This window comes from Panthera pardus, unplaced genomic scaffold (assembly GCF_024362965.1).
Source record: "Panthera pardus isolate Hobbes unplaced genomic scaffold, ASM2436296v1 HiC_scaffold_25, whole genome shotgun sequence".
Taxonomy (NCBI): Eukaryota; Metazoa; Chordata; class Mammalia; order Carnivora; family Felidae; genus Panthera; species Panthera pardus.
The window spans coordinates 24,187,551-24,215,545 of NW_026526821.1; the positions used below are offsets into that span (position 1 = coordinate 24,187,551).

General features: G+C 44.3%; 1 protein-coding gene across 3 annotated transcripts; it reads left to right on the plus strand.

Annotated features, from left to right (window-relative positions):
- The first annotated feature begins 371 nt into the window (after window positions 1-371).
- GSS (glutathione synthetase) lies at window positions 372-27,891 on the plus strand. Of its 3 annotated transcripts, XM_019458714.2 has the most exons (13): window positions 372-465; window positions 3,181-3,315; window positions 9,191-9,336; window positions 12,209-12,284; window positions 12,578-12,717; window positions 13,398-13,514; window positions 18,202-18,282; window positions 18,385-18,462; window positions 20,786-20,852; window positions 24,056-24,250; window positions 24,655-24,736; window positions 26,175-26,364; window positions 27,343-27,891. In XM_019458714.2, exons 2-13 carry the CDS (start codon window positions 3,187-3,189, stop codon window positions 27,464-27,466), a joined length of 1,425 nt encoding a protein of 474 aa, XP_019314259.1. In that variant the 5' UTR covers window positions 372-465; window positions 3,181-3,186; the 3' UTR covers window positions 27,467-27,891. The 3 variants fall into 3 exon arrangements, with proteins under 3 accessions (XP_019314259.1, XP_019314260.1, XP_019314261.1); XM_019458715.2 differs by lacking the exons at window positions 372-465; window positions 27,343-27,891 and adding an exon at window positions 26,934-27,228; XM_019458716.2 differs by lacking the exon at window positions 372-465 and having other exon boundaries at window positions 3,202-3,315; window positions 9,238-9,336.
- Window positions 27,892-27,995: the final 104 nt, after the last annotated feature.

Here is a 27,995-nt window from a genome sequence, read left to right on the forward strand (position 1 = left end):
CTGGCTCGACCCCTACCGTGCTAAGGTACCCTGCGCTGGGGTCTCTGTCCCTTTTCTGGGCCTCCCTTATCACACCTACCCCCACCATGTGTCCCTGAGGTAGTGACTGCCCCATTCTGGGTATCAGTTTCCTCATCTTACACTGGACGTCACCAGATCTGACATCCTGCTAGCTCTGCAAACCCGTAACTCCTCGCTGACCCAGCCTAACTCCTCCCCTCCTTCCCAAGTCCTGTCTCTCTGGATCCAACCGAGGAACCCTTAACGCCAAGGCTGCTCACGCACGGACTGACCCTTCCCGGTCGCCGTCCAGCTCCACAGGCACGTCTCCGCCCCCGCCCTGCCCTTTATACCCCACTGGCGCGGTCTGCGCAAACGCGTTGGGTCGCATCGAGGCCCCGCCCTCTAGACCTTGGGTTACAGCGCGAGGGGCTTGAGTACCGTGCGCGGCAGGACGACGAACCAGTAGGTTGGGGAAAGGCAACGGCGGCCGGCAAGGGCCAAGCTTCTTCGGGAGGATGTGAGGGAGGGTTCTGGCCAGCTATTGGAATCCTGAAGGCTAGGAGATGTTGCAGCTCATGCCCTTTGCAGGGAAGGGGAAATTGGTGACCATTGAGGGGGTTGGGCTGGTGATTGTGGATCCCAGATTTCCCAGATCTCCTGATTCCAGATCGGGCCGGTGTCGGGGACACCGTGCCAGTGAGCCAGAGCCGGAATTAAAAAAAGAAAGAAACTGGGAGCGATTAGAACCAAACTTTGTCTAGAATGGGAGTGAACGGGCCCATGAAGTGGGGCAAGCCTGGGCAGGAGACGGGTGTTTATGCCCCGAGCCTCATGCAGACACTGGCCTCGCCCTCAGGATAAAGTCCGACTGGGTTTTCTTCTGCGCATTTTAAGATCTGGCCCCAGTCTTTCATTCGTCATCCATTCATTTAACATTCATTGAATACAGTAGTAGGTGCTGGAGGTAGAGAAGTGACCAAGATACACAACAATTCCTATGGTACAGGGGCAACTAATGGGCTGTAGAAGCCCTGGGCGGAGAACAGGGACAGCTTCTGAAACACACACGTGAACGCTGGTCAGGAGTGGTGGGGAGTGTTCCAAAAAGAGACTACAGCACGTGCCAAGCCTGGGAGCTGGAGAGAGGCTTGTGTATCTTGGTTACTGGGGATAACCTCACTCTTGAGTCTGTTTAGCGCCCAGGGAGATGATGGTAGCTGGAACAGGCATCTGACAGTGGAGGTGGAGACAAATAGAGGAATTCAAAGCAATCTATATTTAATAAAAACTACAGGATTTGGGGAGACTGGGGTGTTGGAGAGAAGTGTGTACAAGTCTTGAGTGCCTGAGTGGGGTTCATCAGAGGAGGAGCAGATTTGTGGGGAGACGACAAATTCTATTCTGGTTCTGTGGAGACTCCCAGTAAGCAGTTGGTTATTACAGTTTGGAAGTCAGGAAAGCACCACTGTGAAAGTATAGATTTGAATGTCCTCAGCAAAACAAACAAAGCCACAGGGTTGAGACTATAGAATAGAAAAACAAAGGGCCCAATCAGCACTTTACATAGTGATTATCTTTATGTTTTATCTCTTTGTCTCCTCAGTACCTAGTCAAGGGCGTGGCAGTAGATGCCATTCAGTGTTTACCAAGTAGACAAAAGTCCAACCGCAGGCAGAGATGCTGGAATCCCAGAGATGTTAAGAGATGGGGGCTAATGGAGGGTTCCATTGCTCTAATGTCAGTCATAGGTTCTTGTCCTGGCTCTGCCACCAGCCTGCTGTGTGACCTCCTGACAAGTCTTCCACCTGTAAAGTGGGTATAGCCAAAAAGAAGCTCCCATGTATAGAGCTACAAACCCTGCTGAGGAACTACACACAGATTTTTCTCATTTAATTCACATGGGGACCTTATATATGAAGGAAGTAATATTATGGGCTCAAACCCATATCTGACTGACCCCAGGGCTCTACTATGACTCTGTAGTCGTAGAGCCCTTATCTGTGTCTCATTGGACAGAAATGTTGTTAGGATCCTCTTGAAATTACATGGTCATTCTTTGAAAACGTTGTGCTGAGGCCAACAGATTTTCATAATTGGTTTCGCACCAATTTTGTTATAAGGGGAAGGAGATGGAACTGAATGTTGTTCTCCAGTTTGTTACTTGTTCTCTAGCTCCCTTTCTGGGGACAACTGAGCTGGGTAGCCATGTTCTTTTCCTAAAATCAAATGACAGTAGGGCAAACCAAAATTAATAACTGGTGTTTCCAGATTTTTATTCAGATCTTCTTAAATCCCTGAGGCCTGCTGTAAAATTAGTATCAAGGTGTTAGTTGGTTCATATCTGTGTGTCTCTGGGCAGCCAGTTGGACTCCTCATCCTATTACATTGGGCACTTGGGTTTCAGTTATTTCTATTCTGCTAATGTGATTTCTCAAAAATATTTTGTCTTGCTGCTGTGATGATAGATGTCCATATAGGGAATGTAATCATGTCCTGCTAATGAGCTTGCTTCTGCTTAGTGTGAGGGAGGAGTTCACCTTATCTGCATTTCATAGTATTCTACAAAGGGATCCTCCTACCCCCACCCCCCACATAATTTGAGATTTGCTGACCTGGGTTGTTGGAGCTAGAAGGGGAATTAATACTCTCTTGCAGTGATTTTAAATTTGTTAAAAATACAGAGCTTCAGCCCTTCCCTCCACTCATCAGACCTCTTGCATGAGAATCTCTGAGTGGAGCCCAGGAATCTGTATTCTTTACCAGGCTCCCCAGAATATTTAGCCAGATTTGGAAACCACTGGTCTACCTCATACCCCTTGTTTCACAGGTAGAGAATCTGCAACTCTGTGAGGGGAAGGAACTTGCCCCAATCACATATGACATTAGTGCCTCTTTCTCCAATGTAAAAGGCCTGGGCTGGGAGTCCTGAGACCTGGGTTCAAATCCAGGTTTTACCAGTCTGAGATTCCACTTCCTTACTGTAAGAATAATGCCATCATTGTATTAGGAACCAAGAGAGTGGCAGTGGAAATGCTTTGTCAGGCTTTCCATTTTGCACTCATGGAAGTTGAGAGCTGCCATCCAGTGTTCACTCCCCTGTACCACACTGCCAGTTTCATTGGTTGCTGGGTGGGCCCCAGGCAACCCATCACCAATCATTCCCCTCTCCTGTTGCAGGTTGGGATGGCCACCGGCTGGGGGAGCCTCTTGCAGGATGAGCAGCAGCTGGAGGAGCTGGCACGGCAGGCTGTGGACCGGGCCCTGGCTGAGGGAGTGCTGCTGAGGACCTTGCAGGAGCCCAGTTCCTCCGATGTAAGCCCCTGACCCCTCCTCACAAGCACTGACGACACTGCTCTGGATCCTAATGCTCACTTTCTGGTCCCTGCCAGGCTAAAAGCAGCTCCTTTAGGTCGAGACATCTTTTTTGCTTTATTTTATCTTTTTCAATAACTAAAATTGATCTCTAGATATATGTAAAAAGCCTGCTGAGAGTAATCATAAAATTTAAGTCTGGAGTTTCTAGTATGACTTAGGTAAGTTACATAACCTCTCTCAGCTGCAGTTTCTTCATAGAATAAAAAAGGGATAATAATGGGACCTGCCTCTTCAAGTTGGTAAGAGAATGAGAAGATAATTCATGTGAAACACTTTGTCCAGTGAGCTATTATTTTTTAAGACTACCTAATCACACTGCAGAGGGGGAGTATATCTGTACAACTGGTCTGTGTACATCCTTCTCTGTGCATTTATATACATATATGTGTATATAAAGAAATATATGATTTTCTTTTCTTTTTAAGTTTTTTTTTAAATGTTTTTATTTTTGAGAGCGTGTGAGTGGGGGAGGAGCAGAAAGAGAGGGCGACCCAGAATCTGAAGCAGGCTCCAGGCTCCAAGCCGTCAGCCCAGAGCCCGACGGGGGATTCGAACTCACGAACTGTGAGATCATGACCTGAGCCAAAGTTGGACGCTTACCGACTGAGCCACCCAGGTGCCCCTTTAAGTTTTTTTTTAAAGTAACCTCCACATCTAATGTGGGGCTCAAACCCATGACCCTCAGATCAAGAGTCACATGCTCTTCCAACTGAGCCAGCTAGGTGCCCCAAAATATATAGTTTTCTAAAACACAAATTGGATCACACAGATCATGCAGATTATTTTGTGATTGTGTTTTTGTTTTTCTTTTTTTTTTTTTTTAATTTTTTTTTTTTTTTAACGTTTATTTATTTTTGAGACAGAGACAAAGCATGAATGGGGGAGGGGCAGAGAGAGAGGGAGACACAGGATCGGAAGCAGGCTCCAGGCTCTGAGCCATCAGCCCAGAGCCCGACGCGGGGCTCGAACTCATGGACCGCAAGATCGTGACCTGAGCCGAAGTCGGACGCTCAACCGACTGAGCCACCCAGGCGCCCCTGTGTTTTTGTTTTTCATTTAACAATCTGCGGTTGAACTCTTTACAACTCCCTCCATTAGGATTAGCTTCATTCTGATACAGTGTTCCATATATAGATGAATCACATTTTAACTTTCCTCTATTTAGGTGATTTTTAACGTGTTTTTTTAATGCCCCCTTTTTTTTTTTACGTTTATTTATTTGAGAGAGAGAGAGAGCTTGAGCAGGGGTGGGGCAGAGAGAGGGGGAGAGAGAGAATCCCAGGCAGGCTCTGCATTGTCAGCGCAGAACCTGATGAGGGGCTTCAACCCATGAACGGTCAGATCATGACCTCAGTCGAAATCAAGACTTGGACACTTAACTGACTGAGCCACCCAGGTACCCCTGATTTCTAATGTTTTATGATTATAAACAGCATTATAGGGAACAGCTACATACATGCCTGTTTGGGTACTTCTGTAGGGTTGATGCTTTTAAAAGTAGAACTGCTAAGTCCAAACCACATTTTTTAAAAGTCTCATCCTTAAAAAAAAAAAAAAGTTTTTATTTTGTGACTGGTAAGACATTGTCATAGTTCAAAATTCAAAGGACATAGAGTTTACAGTTTAACCCTCTCTTCTATATTCCCTAGCCATCCGGTTCTCCTGACCTGAAGACAAGCTGTGTTTTAGCGTTTTTGTTTATTCTTTCATATAGTTTACTCATAACAAAAAAAGTATATATTCCTTTTTCCCACTGTTTACACAAAGAAGCATCCTAGACAAACTCTTTTGTGCCTTGCTTTTTTCTTTTTACTTACTAGTATACCTTGTGACAATCCATATGAGTAACTAAAGAGCTGCGACCATCTTTTTTTTTTTACTAAGTTAAGGGCCTGGTGGAGAGTCCAGACTCATAAATATTTGCTGAGGCCTGAGTGAATGAGAATGGCTGTTACCTAAGGTAGGCTGACATTGTGGAAGGTCTGCCTCTGGCTTTGGGAATATAATTGCTTGCTTTGTGAACTTTACATTATGTGAACTGTTTGTCTGAACCCAGGATTAAGCATTTTCCCCTCCAAGATTTTTTTGTTCTATTAATCAATAGGTATTGTGTGAAGGTCCAACACTTGGTCTTTCTGGAAGTTAATGGAGCCTAGAAAAGGCATAGTCCTCAGTGAGATTCCCAATTCAGAGAAAAAAGACAGGAAATGGGGCACCTGGGTGGCTCAGTTAGGCGTCCGACTCTTGATTTTGGCTCAGCTTATGATCTCACTGTTGGGTTTGTGGATTGAAGGTCCATGTCAGGCTCTGCGCTGACAGTGTGGAGCCTGCTTGGAATTCTCTCTGTCTCTATCTCTCTCTGCCCTTCCACCACTCATGCTTGCTCTCTCTCTCTTTCTCTCTGTCTCAATAAATAAATAAACATCAAAAAGAAAAAAGACAGGAAATATGTGTATGTGTACGGATGTGAGAAAGAGAAAGAGATTTCAGTCCAAATCTTTGTCAGGTGGCTGTTTTATGCCAGGCCATTCTAGACACTGAGGACACAGGTGAGTCAGCCAGAGACTCTGGCCACTAAAGCGCATGGTCTAGTTGGAGAATGTGCCACAAGACAAAATTAAATGTCAGTTCTATGAGGAAACATAGATAGCCTGCTGCACAATATTAGCTACTGTTTATTATTGACTATGTGCCAGGCACTATTCTAACAGCTTGAAATCACTAACTCGTTTAAATTTCACAACAGAGATGAGGAAACCAAGGCCCAGAAAGGTAAAGTAACTTGCCTGAGGTCATTCAAATGGTTGTGGAATTGGCAAAGCCAGAATTCAAATCCAAAGAGTTTGCCACCTGACTTCATGCTCTGAACTTCCATTCTTTACTGCCTCTCTCAGGAAACTGTATGGGACACCTAGACGAAGGAGCAACTCATCAGTTGTATTTGAACTAGATCTTAAAAAATAAATAGAAAAGAACAGCATAACAGAGGGTCTAAAATAGGAAAAGGCACAAAATGTTCAAGAGAATGCAGCTGAATATGGGACAGAAGACAGGTCGAAGTCAGATAATCAAGAGGCTTTGGATACTGGGAGGAAGAGGAACATGAACTTTATCCTGTAGGTAGGGGTGACAAACCAAGTGCAGAATTAATAGCTGGTCCCTGCAGATTTAGGGAGTTAATTAAAAAAAAAAAACAAAAAACAAACATGAACAGGTTACAAAATTTAAAGGGAATTCAGCATAGAATAAGTCTCCTCCCTCTAGCCACTGTTTCCTTCCCCAGAGACAAGCATTGTTAACAGTTTTTTCATCAGTGTCTTTAAAATGTGAGGGCCAATGTTTGTTTGGATTTTTTTTTCATGAAATAAAAAAAATCTGGCCCCTCAGGTGAAATAGGAGCTCTTCTTCCCATCACTCTTTGTTTCTTTGACTATGGAGATCTTTTATTGTCATGCACATGCTACCGTTTTTCTCAGAGTAGAAGACTATTACTCTGTGCCTGTGTCTCCATAAAAAGTTAAAAGACTGTGTGTTTCAGCCTTTGGCCTATACACAGTGGAGAACAGCTGTATACTGTGGATCCCAAATTCAAGTGGGCATAATGAGTCATGGGGACAGAGGCAGAGGGAAGTCTTACTAGAAAAAGCCTTTGTGAGTTTTTCAGGCCAAATGAGACTTGTTGGAGGAAGCAGAGTTCTAAGTTTTAAAGCCAAGGAAATGCCCTTATTGTCATCACACATGCACTCAGGGTATTAGGTGACCCCCTATGTAATCTGCAGTAATTCCCAGCCTAACACAGAAAAGCTTCAAGCTGAAAAAACCTTATTCTCACAAATATCCTTCCTCACTTTTGTCTTCTGAGATTTTGAGGAAGGTAATTTGGGAACTATCTATGAAAATTTTAAGTGGATTTACTCTAATTATCTGACATTTCCATTTTTATAAATTTATAATTTATGGACTTTTTCACACACAAAATACCTAGAATATATACTCTAGGATATTGATTGAAGCATTGATTGTAATGGGGTGGGGGGAGGAAACCACCTATATGTTCATAACAGAAAGCTAGATTCAGGGGTGCCGGGTGGCTCAATCAGTTAAGTGTTCAACTCTTGGTTTTGGCTCAGGTCACAATTTCATGGTTCATAAGCTCAAGTCCCACATTGGGCTCTGTGCTGTTAGTGTGGAGCCTACTTGGGATTCCCTCTCTCTGGCCTTCCCCCACTTGTACTCTCTCTCTCTCTCTCTCTCTCTCAAAATAAACAAATAAACTTAAAAAAAAAAAAGACAAAACTTGAATTAATAAATTATTTTATATCCAAAGAATGGAATACTCTACAGGCATTAAAAAGAATGAGATCTATTTGAACATATATGGAAATGTCTCTGAAATATTTATAAAGCAAAGGACAGAACAATATATGTACCATGTGCTTCTGTGTGTGTAAAAAAAGAAAAATGTGTATATACATATAGTCTAAAGGACATGTGAGACACTAGTATACAATTTGCTTCTGGGGAGGAGAATTGGGTCATCAGGGAATGAGACATACTTTTCACTATGTATCCTTCTGTCTCTTGAATTTTGTATCATTTGTTCAAAAAATATTTTTAAATATATAAATGCCAAGTTCTAATGTCATAAACTCATACTATGATAATGGCAAATTGATATTAACTCAGAGGTTAAACTCAGGAATACATCATAATATAAATCACAAGGTCATTTTATCATCTCCTACCCAAATTCTAGTTCATTTGTTGTTGTGAATCTCCAAATGCATTATCCCCTTCTAGAAATAGTGTTCCAGATGGGTATTTGGGTTTCCTGGTTCTGCCAAAGTCCAAAGAACTCAGAATGCAGCCTAACTCCAGGTCTGGCAACCTGAGTCACTGTCTCCAACACTGGGGAGAAACCACTCCTAACTTCTACTCTGGGGGCCAGAGATCACTTCTGATGCAGCCCTACCAGCAGGACTCTCCCTCTGCCCCAACCAGAAGGCAAGGGGGCTGGGGTGGGAGCTCCTGGCACGAGGGTCCTGGGTTTAGGACCCTGGCTAGGAGCTGTGTGTGTGTGTGTGTGTGTGTGTGTGTGTGTGTGTGTGTGTGTTGTTTATTAACCACCTTGGTTCAAATCCCAGTGCCATGTAACAGCTTGATATAATTTTGGACATGTTACTTAATCTGAGACTCAATTCCCTTTATCTATTTATTAAGAATAGATAATAATAGGGGCGCCTGGGTGGCTCACTTGGTTAAGTGTCCAACTATGGCTCAGGTCATGATCTCACTCTTTGTGGGTTCAAGCCCTGCATCAGGTTCTGTGCTGATAGCTCAGCTGGAGCCCGCTTCTGATTGTCTCCCTTTCTCTCTGCCCTTCCCCTGCTCGTGCTCTGTCTCTCAAAAATAAATAAAACATTAAAAAAAAGAACAGATAATAATAGTATCTGCCTCACAGAGTTAAATGACGCATCCATGTAAGGTATTTAAAACAGTGCCTTGTACACAGTAAGTGCTCAATTTTTTGTGGTTTTGTTTATTTGTTTTGGCTGTTTTGCTTCTGTTTTTGTTTTTGTTTTGTTTTGTTTTTTTTTTTTTTTTAATGTAAAGAGATAGAACATTACAGAGTCTGAAAGTTCCCATTATATCCCTTCATCATCCTGTTTTCTCCCTCCCTTCACAGAGGTAACCACTATTCGGCAGTTTGTGTGTCAATAAATGTAGGTTACACTTTTCATGGGATTATGTTTACAAGAAAACAGCCCATTTACAGGTGTTCTACCCCTGCCCGCTCTTTCTCCTTGATCAGGTGGTAAGCTATGCCCCATTCACGCTCTTCCCTTCACTGGTCCCCAGTGCCCTGCTGGAGCAGGCCTATGCTGTGCAGATGGACTTTAACATGCTGGTGGATGCTGTCAGCCAGAATGCAGCCTTTCTGGAGCAGACTCTCTCCAGGTACTGGGTGATGGGGCAATAGGGGCCGGGAGTTGCTGGAACCCAAGGGACTGGAAGACTGAGGAGCCATGAGATGTTGCTCTGGCAGCTGACTTGGTGGGGTTGGGGACAGGTACCCCCCAGAGAAAACAAAAGTAGTAGAACAGAAGTCAAGAGGGCTGGCTTTTAATCCTGGCTCTAATCCTCATTTATATGGCTGCAAGCAAATTCCTTTCTTTCTCTGTGCCTCAATTTCTTCATCTGTAATGTAGGGATGTTGGCGTAAATCTAAGATCTCTTCCAATCACATTCTGTGATTCTCTGATCCATGGCCCCTTGCTTTGATGACTGAGATTTCTATTTGGAATTAGGGAATGTCAGCATTGTTTTAGGGAAAACAAAGGGCAAAGGAGATTACTGGGTTTAAAGTCAGATTTCTAACTTCTTTTCCTCAGCCCTCTTATCTCTGGGTGAGATGGGGGGGTAGACTGGGCCCCACCCAGGGCATGAGGATACAGAACTCCTGAAATGGTTCACCCCATCCACCGCTCTGTCTCTTCTCCCTTAATCCTTTTTTTATCTTCAGGCCCTGGGACAAGGGAAATTCCTTTACTTTCAATTTTTTTTTCTAATGTTTATTCATTTTTGAGAGAGAGAGAGACAGAGAGACAGAGTCTGAGTCGGGGAGGAGCAGAGAGAGACACACACAGAACTCGAAGCAGGTTCCAGGCTCTAAGCTGTCAGCTCGAACTCATGACATGAGCCATGACATGAACTCATGACAGAGCTCGAACTCATGACATGAGCCAAAGTTGGACACTCAACTGACTGAGCCACTCAGGCCCCTCTCTTTACTTTAGAATTAAATTCTTTATTTTTAAAAAAATTTTTAATGTTTATTTATTTTTGACAGAGAGAGACAGAGCATGAGTGAGGGAGGGTCAGAGAGAGAGGGAGACACAGATTCCGAAGCAGGCTCCAGGCTCTGAGCTGCCAGCACAGAGCCCGACGCGGGGCTCAGACTCACAGACCGCGAGATCATGACCTGAGCTGAAGTCGGACGCTCAACCGACTGAGCCACGCAGGCGCCCCAAATTCTTTATTTTAGAATTAAATAAATAAGTGTGTGTGTGTGTGTGTGTGTGTGTGTGTGTGTGTATACATAAACAGACTAGACATACATACTTGCATGTCTGATTAATTTTTCAAAAGAAAACAATTATTTTGTTAGAGACAAAAAATTTTTTTAAGATTTTATCTTTAAGTAATCTCTACACCCAACATGGGGCTTGAACTCAAAACCCCGAGACCAAGAGTCGCATGCTCCACTGACTGAGCCAGCCAGCCACCCCAGAGATACAATCTTTTAAAAATGTGCACATTGGTATGAAGGTGAATATGGGAAGGGATCATAATGGTAAGAAATTTGGAAACCATTGACTTGAAACTAAAAATGCAATGAGTTATGAATGTACAAACCCTACCACCACCTTCCCCCCAGGTCTTTTTCGGGGTGGGCCTGGCTTTTGTACCTCTGATTCTGGATTGCAGAATATATGAGCAACCTGATTTATGATCTTTGCCCTAAAGATGCAATTATGTGGAGACCTTTCCTGCAGTCCATGTCTACAACCTTGCCTTCCCTGTTTCTCTGTCCTCTGAAATACACACAAACCCTAGCTTGTACGGGAATAGAGCCCTAGTATCACATGTGCTAGAATAGCAGCCTGGGACCTAGGTTGAAGGGACACACCTCTTCAGTAAAGCAAAAATGTGTCTCAACTTTCTTGGAGGCTGAAGCCCAGCTGGGGACTCTCCTCACCAAGGGCTGGGAAAGGCCTCATGAAAGAGCTGGCTGGGGAACAGAGGAACTGCAGGGCAGGCCTGAGCTACATGGGCTCAGTGGGGTCCCTGTAACAAGTGAGGAGAGTGAGTTAGGCTTGAGCAGGGATGTAGAGACTGCCCTGAATCTTGACAGACAAGTGTGGTGTTAGTTACCTGTGGGTGCCTCTTCCACACTGGATGGACTCCTACTTCATATAACATGTCACAGCAGCACACTGGGCCATGATGATGAGCTACCACAGACAAAGTCTCTACCCTCATGTGGTTTATAGGCAAATAGGAGAGGTGACATTAGTTATCACAGAAATAAAACAGAAACTTAAAACTAATCTGTACTACAAAGGAGAGGTCCACAGAGTTCTAAGAGCACATGGCAGGAGGATCTGATCCAGATAGGGAAGGTTGCCCTGAGGAAATCATATCATATGAGGACTGGCTGAAGAAAAAAAAAAAAGGATATTTAGCTTGAGTCAGAAGAATGCTTTGGTGCACAGAGCATAACTGCTGTCTTTTCATCTCTGAGAGTTGCTGTATAAGAGGTGGAAAAGACTTGTCCTTGGAAGCCCCAGAGTGTAGGAGAAGCTATGGAGAGTTAATGTTATGTCGACCAGAAGGTTTACCAACCATCAGAGATATTCAAAGATGGAATGGTTTTATCACATGACATTTCTTAGTTTCTCTCAGGACCAGACACTATGCTCAGTTCTGTACATATAATATCTCATTTACCCTTCACCACAACTCTATGATAGAAGTAAAATTATTTTCCTCTTCATCTTTCATTTTTATCTTTTACAGATGAGCAAACTGAGACACACAGTGAAATAATTCTCTAAGGTTGCCTAGTGGTGAGTGGTAGAGCCGGGATTTGAACCCAGGTTATCTGGCTCTAGACCTGAGTTCTAAACCACTATTGTCTATCAGGTTGATGTGGCTGTTCAAGTTTGGGTCAGCAGACTGAAAGATTCAGGAGGCAATGGATGAGGGTAGAACTATTTGATCTTTAAGATCCCATTTAGCCTAGAAAATGCTCTATTTCCTCCTCCAGCACCATCAAAAGGGACAACTTCACTGCTCGCCTCTTTAACATCTACAAGCAAGTCCTGAAAGAAGGCATTGCTCAGGTAACCAGTCCCCACTCCACCCCAATCTAGGACCTGTCCCTCCCTTTTTTTTTTTTTACCAGAAGAAATTGGCCCAGGCCCTGAGCTCATGGAAATCTGCCTCTTGTTGGTCTCCACTAGGTTTGTACATCAGTGACCAATCCTGGGATGACCAAAAGAATGATTCCACTAGGTTTTGGAGCATTAGCCTGCAACTCTGATCTCTATGTAGAATTCATGTTACCTGTCTGTTCTGTGGCTAGGCCCTCAATCAGCCCTGGGCAAATGTACTCAGCCTTCAGTTTTCCCCACAGACTGTGTTCCTGGGCCTGAACCGCTCAGACTACATGTTCCAGCGCAATGCAGATGGCTCCCCAGTCCTGAAACAGATTGAAATCAACACCATCTCTGCCAGCTTTGGGGGCCTGGCCTCCCGTACCCCAGCTGTGCACCGGTGGGTACCCTGGGCAACACTGGGCACACCGGTGGGGTGAAAGCCTAATAGGCCTACGGTCACAGGCAGGAACAGGGATCTCCAATTCCAACTATTTCTTCCCAGGCCCTGGGTCATGTGTTTCTCCTGTAGCAGTTTCCACTTGTAATTAGGTCTTAGTATGTCAAGGAGAGAAGGGACATCACTGTTCATCTAGTCTTGCTCCCTCATTGTATAAAGTAGTATTCCAGCTTGAAGAAACAGTACCTGAGTGAGAAAGAGCTTGGAAGGCCTGAAGAGAGGTCAGAATCCATGGCAGAGAGGGATCAGTGGCTTCCCATTAGAAGGCTTGACCCTAGTAGCAACCATTTCCAGCCAGCAGTGATGCTCCAGGTTGCTGTGATTACAGATGGTTGGCAGCAGGATTCCAGATAGCAAGCACTGGTGCTCAGGGAAAGGCGTTCCAGATCATAGGGAGGCTGGTATAGAGTAGAAACACAGGGTCTTGGGGCTCTGGGCATATACACGGAGCCAGGGTTTGGGTGGCCCCGTATATTCAGGCCTGAGAAGCATGATGATAAGATGCTTTTTAGTGTTCAGCTAATTCTCCAAGTGATGTTCCTGTAAGGATCTGTGAGTCACAGGCAGAGAGGGGTCTTCTAGATCCATCCAATTACTGAATAAGACATCTCTTCCAACAGACATGTTCTCAATGTCCTGAGTAAGACCAAAGAAGCTGCCAAGATCCTCTCCAATAATCCCAGCAAGGGACTGGCCCAGGGGATCACCAAGGCCTGGGAGCTCTACGGCTCAGCCAAGTAAGGGGGAGAAAGAATGGTAGAATCCTGCTTTAGATTCAGCATTCGTGGGTGCAGTGCAAAGCAACTTCTTCGCCTGACATCTTTAGGAAATGAGGGATTTTTTTTCCTGGAAATAGAAGCTTACACTTTTAAGTACCAGACTTTAAGGGGTTTCTGGGCTTCCTTCTTAAATAAGAGACACAGACTATAATTTAATCTTGTTGTTGGCTAGAGGTCACAATTATCTGTTAATGATTGCATTACTGTTAGTGATTGTATCTTGATGTAATACAGAGGTACTATCTAGACTTAGAGAGGCATGTGAGGCTGTCCGCCTGCACTAATGGCCCCAACTGTTAGGCTTTAAGTTCTTACTCCTTTTCTTCCCAGTTTTCCTGTCTCCCTACTATCAGTTCTTACTTCCTACTGCTGTCAGTGTGCTTTAATTTGGAATCCTCCATTCCCATCCCTGTACCTCCTTTCTGATTTGCTATGGTTTGGGAAAGCAAGTGGTCTGGGTTGTCATGTACCATCTAATGAGTGTGAGGGCCTCTTTGATAAGTAAATGCATAAGCTTTGACTTAGTGATTTTGTGGTGTCTGTTGTAACTGCCTAGAGGCATTTTTTGCTTCCTTCCTATTTTCAACCATGTTCCAGATGTGTAAAGATGCCAGGTAAGTGACTTCTGTATATATAGGGGGCGGCACTGTACCAATAGTTACTGCAATGTTTACATAGCTTTAATAGTTAACCGTTAATGAGCACGGACTGGTGCCACACTTTGTGCTAAGCACTCTACACGTAGGATCTTATTAGATCCTCATATGAAATATTTCAAGGTAGATACCACCCAACTCCCCCCATTTTACAGATGAGGAAACTGGTTCAGAGAAGTGAATGGCTCAAGGTCAGATGGTTGGTGGTAGAGCCCATAGTCCACTCCCTCTGGAATCTGCAACCTTAATCACTTTATTGCCTCTAAGAGAGCCTCTCTGGGCTTGCTAAGCCTCACTAAGACTCAAGAAACTTCGGACTCTGAATATTTAGAAGGCATAAGATGAATAATTAACTCTTGGTTAAGTGTTTTTTAAGAGACTGAAGCCAGGAAAGGGTCAGCTGGGGAACTACTGATGAAAAAAATGCTGCAGAGGGTTTCTCCAACCAGGCTGTGAATAACATGGGAAGACTTATGTGCCTAGAACTAGGCACTGGTGGGTAGGAACTATGGGGTGCCTGAGCTGGGACTGGCTTCTCATTTTGAAAGTCAAATAGGCATTTCTGCTGACCTAGCATATGACCTTCGCTAAGACAGTTCTTTTCTCTGAGCAGCAGTTTGTAAAAGGGGGATGATAATAATAAAACCTAAAAGGGTGGTAGTGAGAATTAAATGAAATCTCATGGCTTTGAAAAATGCTTTAAAAAATCTGGTGAGGAATGGAAAAAAGACAGTCTCTTTAACAAATGGCATTGGGAAAACTAGACAGCAACATGCAAAAGAATGAAACTGGACCACTTTCTTATACCACACACAAAAATAAATTCAAAATGGATGAAAGACCTAAATGTGGGACAGGAAACCATCAAAATATAGAGGATAACATAGGCAGTAACCTCATTGACAATGGCCATAGCAAGTCTTACTAGCTATGTCTCCAGAGGCAAGGGAAACAAAAGCAAAAATAAACTATTGGGACCTCATCAAAATAAAAATCTTCTGCACAGTGAAGGAAAAAATCAGCAAAACTAAAAGGCAACCTTTGGTATGGGAGAAGATATTTGCAAATGACATATCTGATAAAGGGTTAGTATCCAAAATATATAAAGAACTTAATAAAACTCAACACCCAAAAAATAAATAATCCAGTTTAAAAATGAGAAGACATGAATACACATTTTTCCAAAGAAGACATCCAGATGGCTAACAGACACATGAAGAGATGCTTAATATCACTCATCATCAGGGAAATCAAAACTACAATGATATATCACCTCACACCTGTCAGAATGGCTAAAATTTACAACACAGGAAACAACAGATGTTGGCGAGGATGTGAAGAAAAGGGAACCTTCTTACGTTGTTGGTAGGAATGCACACTGGTGCAGCAACACTGGAAAACAGTATGGAGGTTCCTCAAAAAGTTGCACTACTAGGTATTTACCCAAAGGATATAAAAATAATGATTTGAAGGGATAAATGCCCCTGATGCTTATAGCAGCATTATCAATAATAGCCAAATTATTGAAAGAGCCCTAATGTTCATTGACTGATGAATGGATAAAGATGTGGTGTGCGTGTATGTATGTATGTGTATATATATGTGTGTGTGTGTGTGTGTGTGTGTGTGTGTGTGTGTGTGTGGGTGTATATAATGTAATATTACTCAGTCATCAAAAGGAATGAAATCTTGCCATTTGCAACAATGTGGATGGAGCTAGAGAGTATTATGCTAAGGAAATAAGTCAGAGAAATACAAATACCATCTGATTTCACTCATATTTAAGAAATAAAACAGATGAACATGGTGGGGGTGGGGTGGGTTGGGAAGAGAGGCAAACCAGACTCTTAACTACAGAGAACAAACTGAGGATTACTGGAGGAGAAGTGGGGGTGGGGGGGTGGGAGGATGGGCTGAATGGGGGAAGGGCATTAAGCAGAGAACTTAATGTGATGAGCATTGGGTGTTGTGTGTAAGTGATGAATCACTAGATTCTACACCTGAAACTAATGTTAATTAACCGGAATTTAAAAACTTGAAAGACTAAAAACAACAACAACACCCCTCAGGATCATTATGTAGTACTTCCAATAGTAGTAGTAGTGGTAATAATAATAGTAGTAATAATAGCAGCTACCATTTAAGGAGTACTAGTTTCATTTTACTGAAGGGAAGACTGAGGGGTCAGAGAGGAGGAATAACTTGCCAAAAGTCACACAGCTAGTAAGTTTAGAATTCACGTCTATCTGCCTTTAAAGCCTGCATTCTTTCTACCATACTGTTCTGCCTCCAAGAGGAATGGTCCCATAGTATAGATCAAAAAACTCAGGCTCAAGCACTGATAGAACAGATGAATTTTTCATCGGTTATCTCATAATTTTTTAGATTTTTAAAAAAGCATGGAAAATGAAGTATGATTCCAATTTAGACATTTATTCAAACTTTTTCAAAATATAGTGACTGTGGTTAGAATGAGTAGGGATAAGAAAGAAGGATTCTTGGTATAAAATGTTGGGAGCTATTATCCGGAGTCCTCACTCCCAGCCAGCACATTACTGCCACTTCACCTTCCTTAGCTGACACTTTCCTAGTCCTGTTCCCAAAATACTGTTCAGAACTGAAGGCAGGAGGAGGTAGAATATGTTTTCTGAGTCTGGCTGTGATTATTTGGCAGAGGGCAGGCTGACTTAACCAGGGAATGCGGTTCCACTTTAACCTACAGCTTTCAGCCTCCCTCCTCCGCCTCTTTTTGGAGGTAGGCCAGCCTGGGCCAGGTGCCACCTTCCCACCCATGAGGAGAGCAAATCAGGCTGCGATATGAAAAGCAAGGCCATTGGCCCTTGGGTGTCTCAGGGCAAGATGGCTTACGAAAGCACCATTTCTAGCTTGTCTCTCAGAAACCCAACTCAAAGCTAAGACTCAGCTTAATGTCACGTCTGACCCTCAAGAGATTTCAGGCAAGCCAGGAGAGGAGGCATACTAGGACCTGTATTTCAGTTAAGTAGAAAGGAGTCAGGCAGAATGTAGTCCAAGAGGTTCAGCTGAGGCAGAGAAAAGCAGAGACAAACAGACCAGAGGACAGTTACAGGAGGAAGGAATCCACACTTAGATTCCTAAGCCCAAATCTGGCCACCCAAGAGTCTTAGCAAGAAGCTATGGGCGAAGAGCAATACGGCTACAGCAAAAATGGAGTTTGGTACTCCAAACTGAGGGCTCAGAGAGGTGGAATAACTTGCCAAAAGTCACATAGCTAGTAAGTTTAGAATTCACGTCTGAATCTAAAGCCTTGTCCCTCAGGTAGCCAAACAGACAGTTCCTGGCATTAACTTTTTCCTTTGTCCTTGAGCTCCTCCTTCTTTAAGAATTATATTGATAGCAGAAAGAAAGAGGTCAGGTAAGCCTCAATGATACCATTAATACTGTGGGACCAAACGTGTCCCTGTGTAGATCAGAGTAATGTTGGGAGGCCCCAAGAGATAATTCCTTATTTATGGATGGCTCTATAGGGTTCTGTAGGATTTCCATTGACTATTATAATGTATCATGCAAGAACCACACACTCCTTTATTATATGCTTTTACAGTCTAGTAAAAGGGTCATTAGCCTCCAACCCCACACATTATTCTATAAAATATTCCTCAGTATTTTCATCTGTTTATTCTTCCAGAAAGATTTTAAAATCATTAAGTTTTAAGAAAAGGTCGTCTTGGGTTTTTGAGATTTTAAATCTAAGTTTTAATTTGCGTAGAAAATTAACATCATTACAATATTTCATCTACCTACTGGAGAAGGAACAGAGACATCTCCATTTTTTCAAGTTTCCTAATTTCAGGAAATAATGTATTAGAGCCTCAGGTATCGCCTGAGACCTTTCTGATTTGAAAGAATATCTGCTCTTTCAGGGAAGGTGTGTTCTCCTGAAGGTTGTTGGATGGAGGGAGGACAAGCTTTGTAGTCACTTCAGCCAACTGTGCTCACTCTCTCCCCAGCGCTCTGGTGCTACTGATTGCTCAAGAGAAGGAAAGGAACATATTTGACCAGCGTGCTATAGAGAATGAGCTACTAGCCAAGTAAGTAAAGGAGGGGAGACCTCCAGATAATGGCCCTAGGCTTGTGAAGAACTACTCAGAACAGAGCATCCATTACCTCTAACCTTTGCCCATCTTTCCCAGGAATATCCACGTAATCCGTCGAAGGTTTGAAGATGTCTTTGAAAAGGGGTCTCTAGACCAAGACCGAAGGCTATTTATGTAAGTGTTCAGGGAGCATTACTACTTTAGGAAACTTATTCTGCTACCCATTTCCCCCAGTAATCCTTTCTTCTAGGAGATGTGATGGCTTGCTTCCTTCTCTCTGAATTTTAGGGGCAAAATACCCCATCATCTCAGGAAAGTCTGGAGAAGGCTTGGTCATATTCTGCTTCTAAAAGGTTGTATCAGAGCTATTGACCTTTTTCTTTCTTTTTTTTAGAGAGAAAGTGCAAATGGGGGAAAGGGACAGAAGGAGAGAGAGAATCCTAAGCAGATTCCACACTCAGCACAGAGCCCAACACAGGGCTCAATCCCATGACCCCTGGGATCATGACCTGAGCTGAAACCAAGAGTCGGACCCTTAGCTGATTAAGCCACCCAGGCACCCCAGAGCTACCAACATTCTTGATAAGGGCCTTCTTAAAATAACCCTGGTGTTCATATGTCCCTGGACTCCTAAAAGCTTTCTTGCCCCTCTTGGTAGCTATCAGGCCTGGACAGTTGGGCTGAGCAGTCAGGGAGGAAGAGGAATAGCTTGCTCATTCTGTGATTGATCTGGGAGCTTCTCTCTGAGCTTAGGCAAGACATTATGGGGCCTGGATTTGTGTTCCACGCCAGGCCTTATGCTCCCCTGCAGGGGGCTTCCACCAAGTGACTTTAGTACCACTTAGTTGGGTAGCATTGTTTGCAACACACATATTTAGACCTGGAATTTTATAGGTTTTTGTTTTTTTTTTTTTAATTTGTGATTCTTCTTCTTCTTCTTCTTTTTTTTTAAAATGTTTTATTTATTTTTGAGAGAGAGTGTGAGCAGGGGAGGGGCAGAAGGAAAGGGAGACAGAGAAGCCCAAGCAGGCTCTGTGCTATCAGCACAGAGCCTGATGCAGGGCTCAAGTTCACAAACTGAGATCATGACATGAGCCGAAATCAAGAGTCAGATGCTTAACTGATTGAGCCACCCACATGCCCCTAATCTGTGATTCTTAAAATTAAGGACCTCCATTGAAAGGCCCCTAGGTGGCTCAGTCACTTAAGCATCCAACTTCAGCTCAGGTCATGATCTCACAGTTCGTGGATTCGAGCCCCACATCAGGCTCTGTGCTGACAGCTCAGAGCCTGGAGTCTGCTTTGGATTCTGTGTCTCCCTCTCTCTGTGCCCCTTACCCACTCACATTCCGTCTCTCTCTCTCTCAAAGATGTTAAATGAATAAACATTAAAAAAAAAAAAAAAGAACCTCCATGAAATTTCATAGTACCACTTTTCTCAAAATGTGCTTTTATCATAACAAAGTCATTAATTTACTTTCCAGACAGTATCAAATAAGCCAAAGAAAGGGGAAGGTCTTTAAAAAGATAGTCTCGGGCACCTGTTGGGATGAGCACTGGGTGTTGTATGGAAACCAATTTGACAATAAATTTCATATTAAAAAAAATAAATTAAAAATAAATAAAAAGTCTGTGTCTTAGCTAGACTCATAATTTTGCATCTCTGCACCCTTATGCCTACCATTTCAAAAAATCTCAGCCTGGTTTCAGCTACTTTTTTTTTTTTAATGTTTATTTTTGAGAGAGAAGAGAGAGAGACAGAGCACGAGTGGGGGAGGGGCAGAGAGAGAGGGAGACACAGAATCTGAAGCAGGCTCCAGGGTCTGAGCTGTCAGCACAGAGCCTGACAAGGGGCTCGACCTCATGAACCATGAGATCATGACCTGAGCCGAAGTTGGACGCTTAACTGAGCCACCCAGGCTGCCCTCAAGTAGTATAATGCAACGTGTTTTGGTAGGCATGGCAATATGATTCTGAGGCTCAGTAATTTTTAGCCCACTTAAAAAAAAAAATTTATCTTGGGGTGTCCAGGTGGCTCAGCTTATGGGTTCAAGCCCCGCATTGGGCTCTGTGCTGACAGCTCAGAGCCTGGAGCCTGCTTTGGATTCTGTGTCTCCCTCTCTGTCTGCCCCTCCCCCACTTGTGCTCTGTCTCCCTGCCTCTCTCAAAAATAAATAAACATTAAAAAAAAATGTTTTTTTAATTTATTTATCTGATTTGATTCTGGTTGCTTTCTTGCTTCCCTGTGGGCTTCCTATAATGACTCTAGATCTAGAATATTCTAAAGCATTCTTCACTGCATACCTTCATGTTTTTAGTGGAAGAAGTAGTGGTATGGGTGTATCTAGTTTCATTGCTTCCAGTGAACCCCTGACTAGGCAGCCTGTGTGGTCTGGCTTTCAAAGAGGACAAACTCATTTGGATGCACTGTGAAATATACTGAATCACTATATTAGTTATAATTTAACATAGCAGCATTCTCCATTCTGTGTTCTAGGGATGGCCAGGAAGTTGCTGTGGTTTATTTCCGGGATGGCTACATGCCGAGTCAGTACAGTGTACAGGTTGGTATTCTGTTAGACTATTCTCTGCCTCCTAGGACCCAAAGTCATTCCTTGGAGACCCAGCTCAGGCATCACAATAACCTGGGTTTTTCCCTGGGCCCTGCCCTCAGTTCTTCCTCAGGGAACTTACTGCTGGAACCTCTTATTCTCCCACAAGCTTTTTACTGTCTATCACTCTCTACACACTGTCTTCTAGACTCTGAATCCTCAGGTATCTATGTTGCTTCAGCCATTCACATTGTTTCTAGGGATATACTGGCAAATGTTTTTTTAACGTTTGTTTATTTTTGAGAGAGACAGTGAGTGGCGGAGGGGCAGAAAGAGAGGGAGACTCAGAATCCAAAGCAGGCTCCAGCCTCTGAGCTGTTAGCACAGGGCCTACGTGAGACTTGAACCCAGGAACTGTGAGATCATGACCTGAGCCAATGTTGGATGCTCAACTGACTGACCCACCCAGGAGCTCCCTGGAAAATGTTAAATAGTCATCTTTTTAAGGGGGAAAGCCCCAGTTTGTAGCATTTGCTGATTTCTATGGTATACTCCCATCATGGCCGATTTCAAGTTACCCAACTTTTCTTTTTTTCACTGCTTCAGCAAGAACATTTGTTTTTTCCTTAAAGTTTTTATTTTTAAGTAATCTCTATACCCAACATGAGGCTCAAACCTACAACCCTGAGATCAATAGTCTTAGGTTCTATGGACTGAGCCAGCCAGGTGCCCCCGACCTACTTAACATTTCTGAACCCAGAGATGGGTACAATCAGCTCTGGGTAGCTAATGCAAACCAGTTCCACCATACCACTGACCAGCTCCTTCCTGCCAACTCTTACTTCTCTTTTATCTGTGTTAGAAAGTTTTTCTGTCCATTCATGTTAATGACAGTAATGATGATACCACCTTATCTTGCTATCCTACCATGTAGTTTCAAAATTACTTTCCACATCCATTATTTCATTTTATCCTTACAACCACTGTGTGAGGTATATAATTATTGCCATTATACAGACGGAGAAACTAAGATTTGGAGAGATTCAGGGGCTTGTCTAAGATCTCACAGGGAGTTCCCAGGCTTTCTGATTCTTGGTCCACTAGCATATCCAACATATTGTTCTCCGCCTGCCCCTAATCCATAGTATGGAGAAGCTAAGAAGCCCTGCTTTCACTCGGGAGAAATAAGTTAGAAAATACCATGATCAGTATGCCTGGGGTCATGAGCCTTTGGCTCTGCCTGTGTGTGACCATGGACAGGTTTCTGACCCTTTATGGGCTCAATTTCTGTAAGCTGAGGAAACTACACTCAAAAAATGAGGGAGCTCCTTCCAGATCTTTAATTTTTTGACTATAGGATTTTCCCTAAGACCCAGCTGAATAAGGAACCCAACAGTTCCATAGAGGTGGAAGCTCTGTAGAAGGTCCTTTGCTCTAGAAAGTGGTTAGGAGTGGTGGAAACTTGCTGACTAGAAAAAGACAAAACTGTCCATGGGGAAAATGGATCCAGGCTCCAGGACAGGGGATTTGGGGGATCCAGGCTCCAGGAAGGGGCCAAAAAAAAAAAAAAAAAAAAAAAACTTTAAAAAGAGATTGAGCTAACAGGGAAATAAGTCTGTGCATAAGGAGGAGGACATATTTAGGGAATTGAGAAACTCACACAAGGTTTAGAATTTGAAGATAAATCTGCAAAGCTTAGTGACTTGTTAGTTGATGTTGGGAATGCCCCTGCTCATCTCTGAATTTTGCTTCCCTGCTTTTAACAAAATGGAGTACTTCTCTGGGTTTATCTCTGATGTTCTGGGCACCAGTAACTGCCTGGAACATCAAAGGTGGTTGAGATTCTTGGTAAAGACCAGGCAAAGATGCTGCAGGTGAAATGTGTATCAAAGGGAGGACAGTATGGGTGGTTGTGGATGTTGCTCCTTAGGCCTTAGCCTTTATCCTGCTGTGGTCAGTTTGATGTAGTCTGGAGTTCAAGGACAGGTTATCCCCCAGTGTCTGAGAATGGGGACCTCTGCTGTTTACCTGCCTCTCACACACTAAACTCTTAGCACATCAGACCATTCATCCTATGATTACCCACTTGCAGGCTTTTGCTAATTATTCTGCTAATCCGAGTGTCTTCCCTATTGACCTGTCAGACCCTACCTGACTACTCAAATTTCACTTCACTAAACAACAATAACAAATAATTACCGAGCACTGTGTCAGACAGTGGGGATACAAAAGAAACAAGTGCTGGAGCTCACATTTTGGTCAGGGAGATGGTCATCAGAAAGTAAGAAAAAACAGAAAAAAAATTTTTTTTCTAGTTGAGGGAAACTCTTTGAATAAAATAATAGAGTGAAGGGGCATCTGGGTGGTTCAGTCAGTTAGGCGTCCGACTTCAGCCCAAGTCATGATCCCGCACTCGTGGGTTCAAGCCCCTTGTCAGGCTCTGTGCTGACAGCTCAGAGCCTGGAGCCTGCTTTGGATTCTGTGTCTCCCTCTCTCTCTGCCCCTCCCCTGCTTGCACTCTGTCTCTTTCTCTCCCAAGAAATAAATAAATACTAAAAAAAATAATAATAATTAAAAAAATAATAGGGTGAAAAGATAAGCGAATTATGAAAAACCCACATTAAATAGGGTGGTTTGAGCAGAGACCTAAGAATGAGAAGGATCTAATCATCCATTGGAAAAGCCAAAAGGAAAAGACTTTCAGGCAGAGGGGAAAGCAGCAAATGCTAAGGCCCTGAGGTGGAGTGACATCTGTGTGTTTGAGGACTGACCGGCCTGTATGGCTGGACTGTGAGAGTGGGATGCAGGGAGGTCATGAAATTGACATGGTTGAAAGCGGGACAGGAGGCAGATCCTGCAGGGTCTTGTGAGCTTTGGTAAGGAGTTTAGATTTTATTTGAAGTACAGTAGGAAGCTGAGCTCATACACAAGTGTCTCACCTCTTTCAAACCTCTTCATCTACTTTTCTATGCCCTTATCTTGTTATTTCCCTTTTAATTATAGTCATGTACCATTGTGCTAAACTGTGAGCTCCCTGAGGGCAAGAATCCTACATATTGGAAGAATCCACATCTGCCTTACAAAGAGATGCAGTGACCCTGGGAGATGATGAATGTGAAGAAAGAAAGCATGATACCTGGCATCTGATGGATGCTCAGTAAAAGTCAGCCAAAGTGAAATGAAGTAGAATTACTTTTGTTTTCTTCCCTCTGCAGAACTGGGAAGCACGCCTGCTGCTGGAGAGGTCATGTGCTATTAAGTGCCCAGATATTGCCACCCAGCTGGCTGGGACAAAGAAGGTGCAGCAGGAGCTGAGCAGAATGGGTGTGCTGGAGATGTTGCTCCCTGGCCAGCCTGAGACTGTGGCCCGCCTCCGTGCCACATTTGCTGGCCTCTACTCACTGGACATGGTGTGTGGGCTGCCTCTTTCTTCCACCACAGCAGGAACCCAGAATTCAATGTATTGGGGAGGCTGGAGCTGGTAGTGGGCTGGAGTCCATTGTAAGCTCCCTCAACAAAGGTAGAGATCCAGATAAGAGGTGGAAAGAGGAAGGAGCTGAGGAGGACAGCAAGAATTGGGGAATATCTATATGTGTTCTCCATGCCTCCTACTGTGGAGCCCTGAACTGTTGCCAGAGAAAGCTTGTTTTCATTGTACTTGCTGCCTTCAGGGGTTTGTTGGGGGTGACATCCAGATAGTAGCATCTAGCCTCATTCCTGTTATTCCTCTGATGCTGCTCTGCACAACCAGCAGGACCGTAGCTCCTGCCCCTGGTTTAAGACTGCTGGTAACTGCTTTCTTGCCTCCTGCCAGGGTGAAGAAGGGGACCAGGCCATTACTGAGGCCCTTGCTGCCCCTAGCCAGTTCGTGCTAAAGCCCCAGAGAGAGGGTGGAGGTAGGTGGTTCCCCCTTGGTAGGGCTGCTCAGTGGAAGGGAAGTGAGCAAGAAGGCTGTTACCAATGCTGAGTCACACTTGCTATGGGCACAGTCCCAGGCTCTAGGGGACATAGGATGAACTGACACAGGCCTTCACCTTGGACAATGTCCCAGAAGACCCTGTGATCAAGTGATATTGAGCACAGAGGGACCTGATTAACCGTAACTGGAGGGTTCATACAAGTTTAGTCTGAGGTGCCTGTGACCAGATTGTGGGGAAGTGGGATAGGGCATATCAGGAGGTTGGATAGGGCATATCAGGAGGTTGGATATCTTGCTGCCTGGTTTGAACTCCTTGAGGGCAGGGATCATGTCTGTCCACAGACCCAGAAGAAATGAGTTTTGATCTTGGTCTTAAGGGATAGGTAGGAGTTTACTAGGTGGAAAAGGAGGGAGAGTATTCCATACAGAAGGAGTAGCCTCAAGGAGAAGCACTGGTCCATGGACGTGTGGTACATTTGGAGATTAATGAATACTGGTAAGACTGGAGTACAGCATGAGAAATGGGAGGAGGCAGGGATTTGGGCTGGAAAAGATGGTTTGGGACATGATTATAGAGACCATTAAAAATATGTAGGAAGTTGGATTTTATCCTAAGGGTAGTGGGAATCCATTAGAGAGATTTAAGGAGGAAAGGGATACACATCTGATCCAGGATCCATGTTTCAGCCATGGTAAAGTATGTCCTGGATGAGGGGAGACAATGGCAACAGACATCATAGAGGAGGCTGGTATAATTGTCCAGAAGAGCAATGTAGAGGCCTGGGCTAGGGCTATGACATTGTAAGAATACAGACTGAAGAGACACGTCTGAGTTATTGACAGGTAATGGAGAGGGAGGAGTTAAATATGAGTCAGGATGCCTTTCACCTATTGGGAGCAGGAAGATCCAGGAAGAGCAGGTTCAAGACAGAAGCAATGAGTTCTCTTTGGACATGCTGAGTTTGTTTTGGGAGCCTATGGGGTATCCCTGCAATGTCAAGAACAGGGAGCTTAAGTTGAAGATTTGGGAGTTAACAAGTCATAGAATATAGATGGAGCCTTAGAAATCTCCCTGGGGGCGGGGGGGAGTGTGTTCATGGAGGAGAGAACAGGGTGGCAGGTGGATTCCTTGGTAATTCCAACATTGAAGAGGAGCAGGAACCAGTTAGGGAGGCTGAGAAGGAAAACCATAGACAAGTAGGAGAACCAAGGCAGGATGCTGTGGTGAGGTGTGTTTGCTTATGTGAGAAAGGGCTCTCCTATTAAAGTGACATTCCCTTCTTGGGAGCCAGGCCTGCCCTGGCTTCACTGAGCTGGTGTTAGAAACTGAGGCTGCTGCCTTGACCACAGAAATGGGGGCACAGAGTGGAGAAGGTAGGCAGAGGGTCGAGGGTGACTGGCCAGTGTTATTGCAGGTAATAACCTATATGGGGAGGAGATGGTGCAGGCCCTGGAGCACCTGAAAGACAGCGAGGAGAGGGCGTCCTACATCCTCATGGAGAAGATAGAACCTGAGCCTTTTGGAAATTGTCTGCTACGGCCTGGCAGCCCTGTCCGAGTGGTCCAGTGCATCTCAGAGCTGGGCATCTTTGGAGTCTATGTCAGGTGAGCCAGTCAAGAGGGTCTCCTCCTTGCCAGTCAGCCAAGTGAGCCTGGGGAGGAGAACTGGACAGGGAGCAAGAATCCTGGGCGTCAGTCCCAGCTCTGCGAGTCCCTAGCCATGTTACCTGTTTCCTTATCTAGTAAATGAGGCCAAGGACCCAAAACCTGCCCACCCACAGGGCTATCAAATGAAGCCCAGATGACAAGTGCTTTGCAGCTATAAAGGAAGTTCCAAGTAGTATCAAGAAGTATGAGAAAGTAACCCTAGACTATAAGGAGACCCCAGGGAAGAAGAGAATTTGGGTCCAGTTTCCAGGCCACCAGGGGTTCTGGAGAAAGGTGGGATGGGCCAGCTAGAGGATAATCAGTTGGCTCTGAAAGACTGAGTGACCCCCGGTTTGGATGTGAGCACTAAAGAAACAGGAAGAGAAGACCACTTGGGAATTTTTAAGGAATAGTTCCTGGTCCCTTAAACCGCTTCCTGCAAAATATGCAATCTAAGATCAAGCAAAGTAGGAATATCAGATCCTACCATGCTCCTGACCTGAGCCTTCCCTCTAACCACTTAACAGCATCTCTGCCTGCCATGTTCCCCCAAACCCAACTACCACCATAGCCATCTTGACAGAGAGGGAGAGAAGGAAACTTACAGCTACAGAACATGAAATGTGAGCCTGGCATCATGCTAAGTGCTTTTCCTGCTTTACTTAATCCTCGTGACCATCTTGCAAAGTGAGAGCTATTATCTCTATTTTAAATTGAGGAAATTGATATTGAGAAAGGCTGAGTAACTTGCTCAAAGACACAGAGCTAATAATTTCCCTAAAACGATGCAAACCCAGATCTGATTATAAAATCCTAGCACTTTCTTGGGTGTAGTCAGTCACTCATATACTGCTCACGTGGGACCAGGGAAGGATTTGGCTGTGGGGGCTGAGTCTTGGTAATGGAGTGGTGTGTCTTCTGTCCCCCTTTCTATAGGCAGGGAAAGACACTTGTGATGAACAAGCATGTGGGACATCTGCTTCGAACCAAAGCCATTGAGCATGCAGATGGTGGAGTGGCAGCAGGAGTGGCAGTCCTGGACAACCCGTACCCTGTGTGAGGGCACAGCCAAGCCTGCCCAGATTTTGCTCAAGAGACCTTCTATCCCTCATACTTGTCATTCCTCACCTAGCCCCTCTGAGGGTCTTCCCTCCCTGCACCTTGGGAAGGCTGGTCTCTTCTGTTCAGGGAAGGGTGAATGCTGGGTCCTTTCTCCAGCTCTCCCGTCTGAGGACCAGAAAAGCTGTTTCCCTTAGGTGAGATCTACAGGCCCCTAAATCCTCAGGGTGTGGGTATAGCTGAAAGGAAGCTGATTTGAGGTAAGGGTCCATAACCCTGTCAACTGCCTGTCAGCTCCTCATCAGCCTTTTCAGCAGGTTCCAGTGTCTGACCTAGGATAGGACTGAGAGGTAGGAGAGGGGCAGTGAAGGGGCATAGCATTTCCCTGCCTCTTCCTTAAATAAAACTACGTTGTTGATTCTGTGATTCCTTGGTTTATACATTTGAGAGGGGGAGGAGCTATAATCTGGGTCAGCACACTTAAAGTAGATTAGAACAGGGGAAATGACTTGGCTATAATCAGTCTCCCC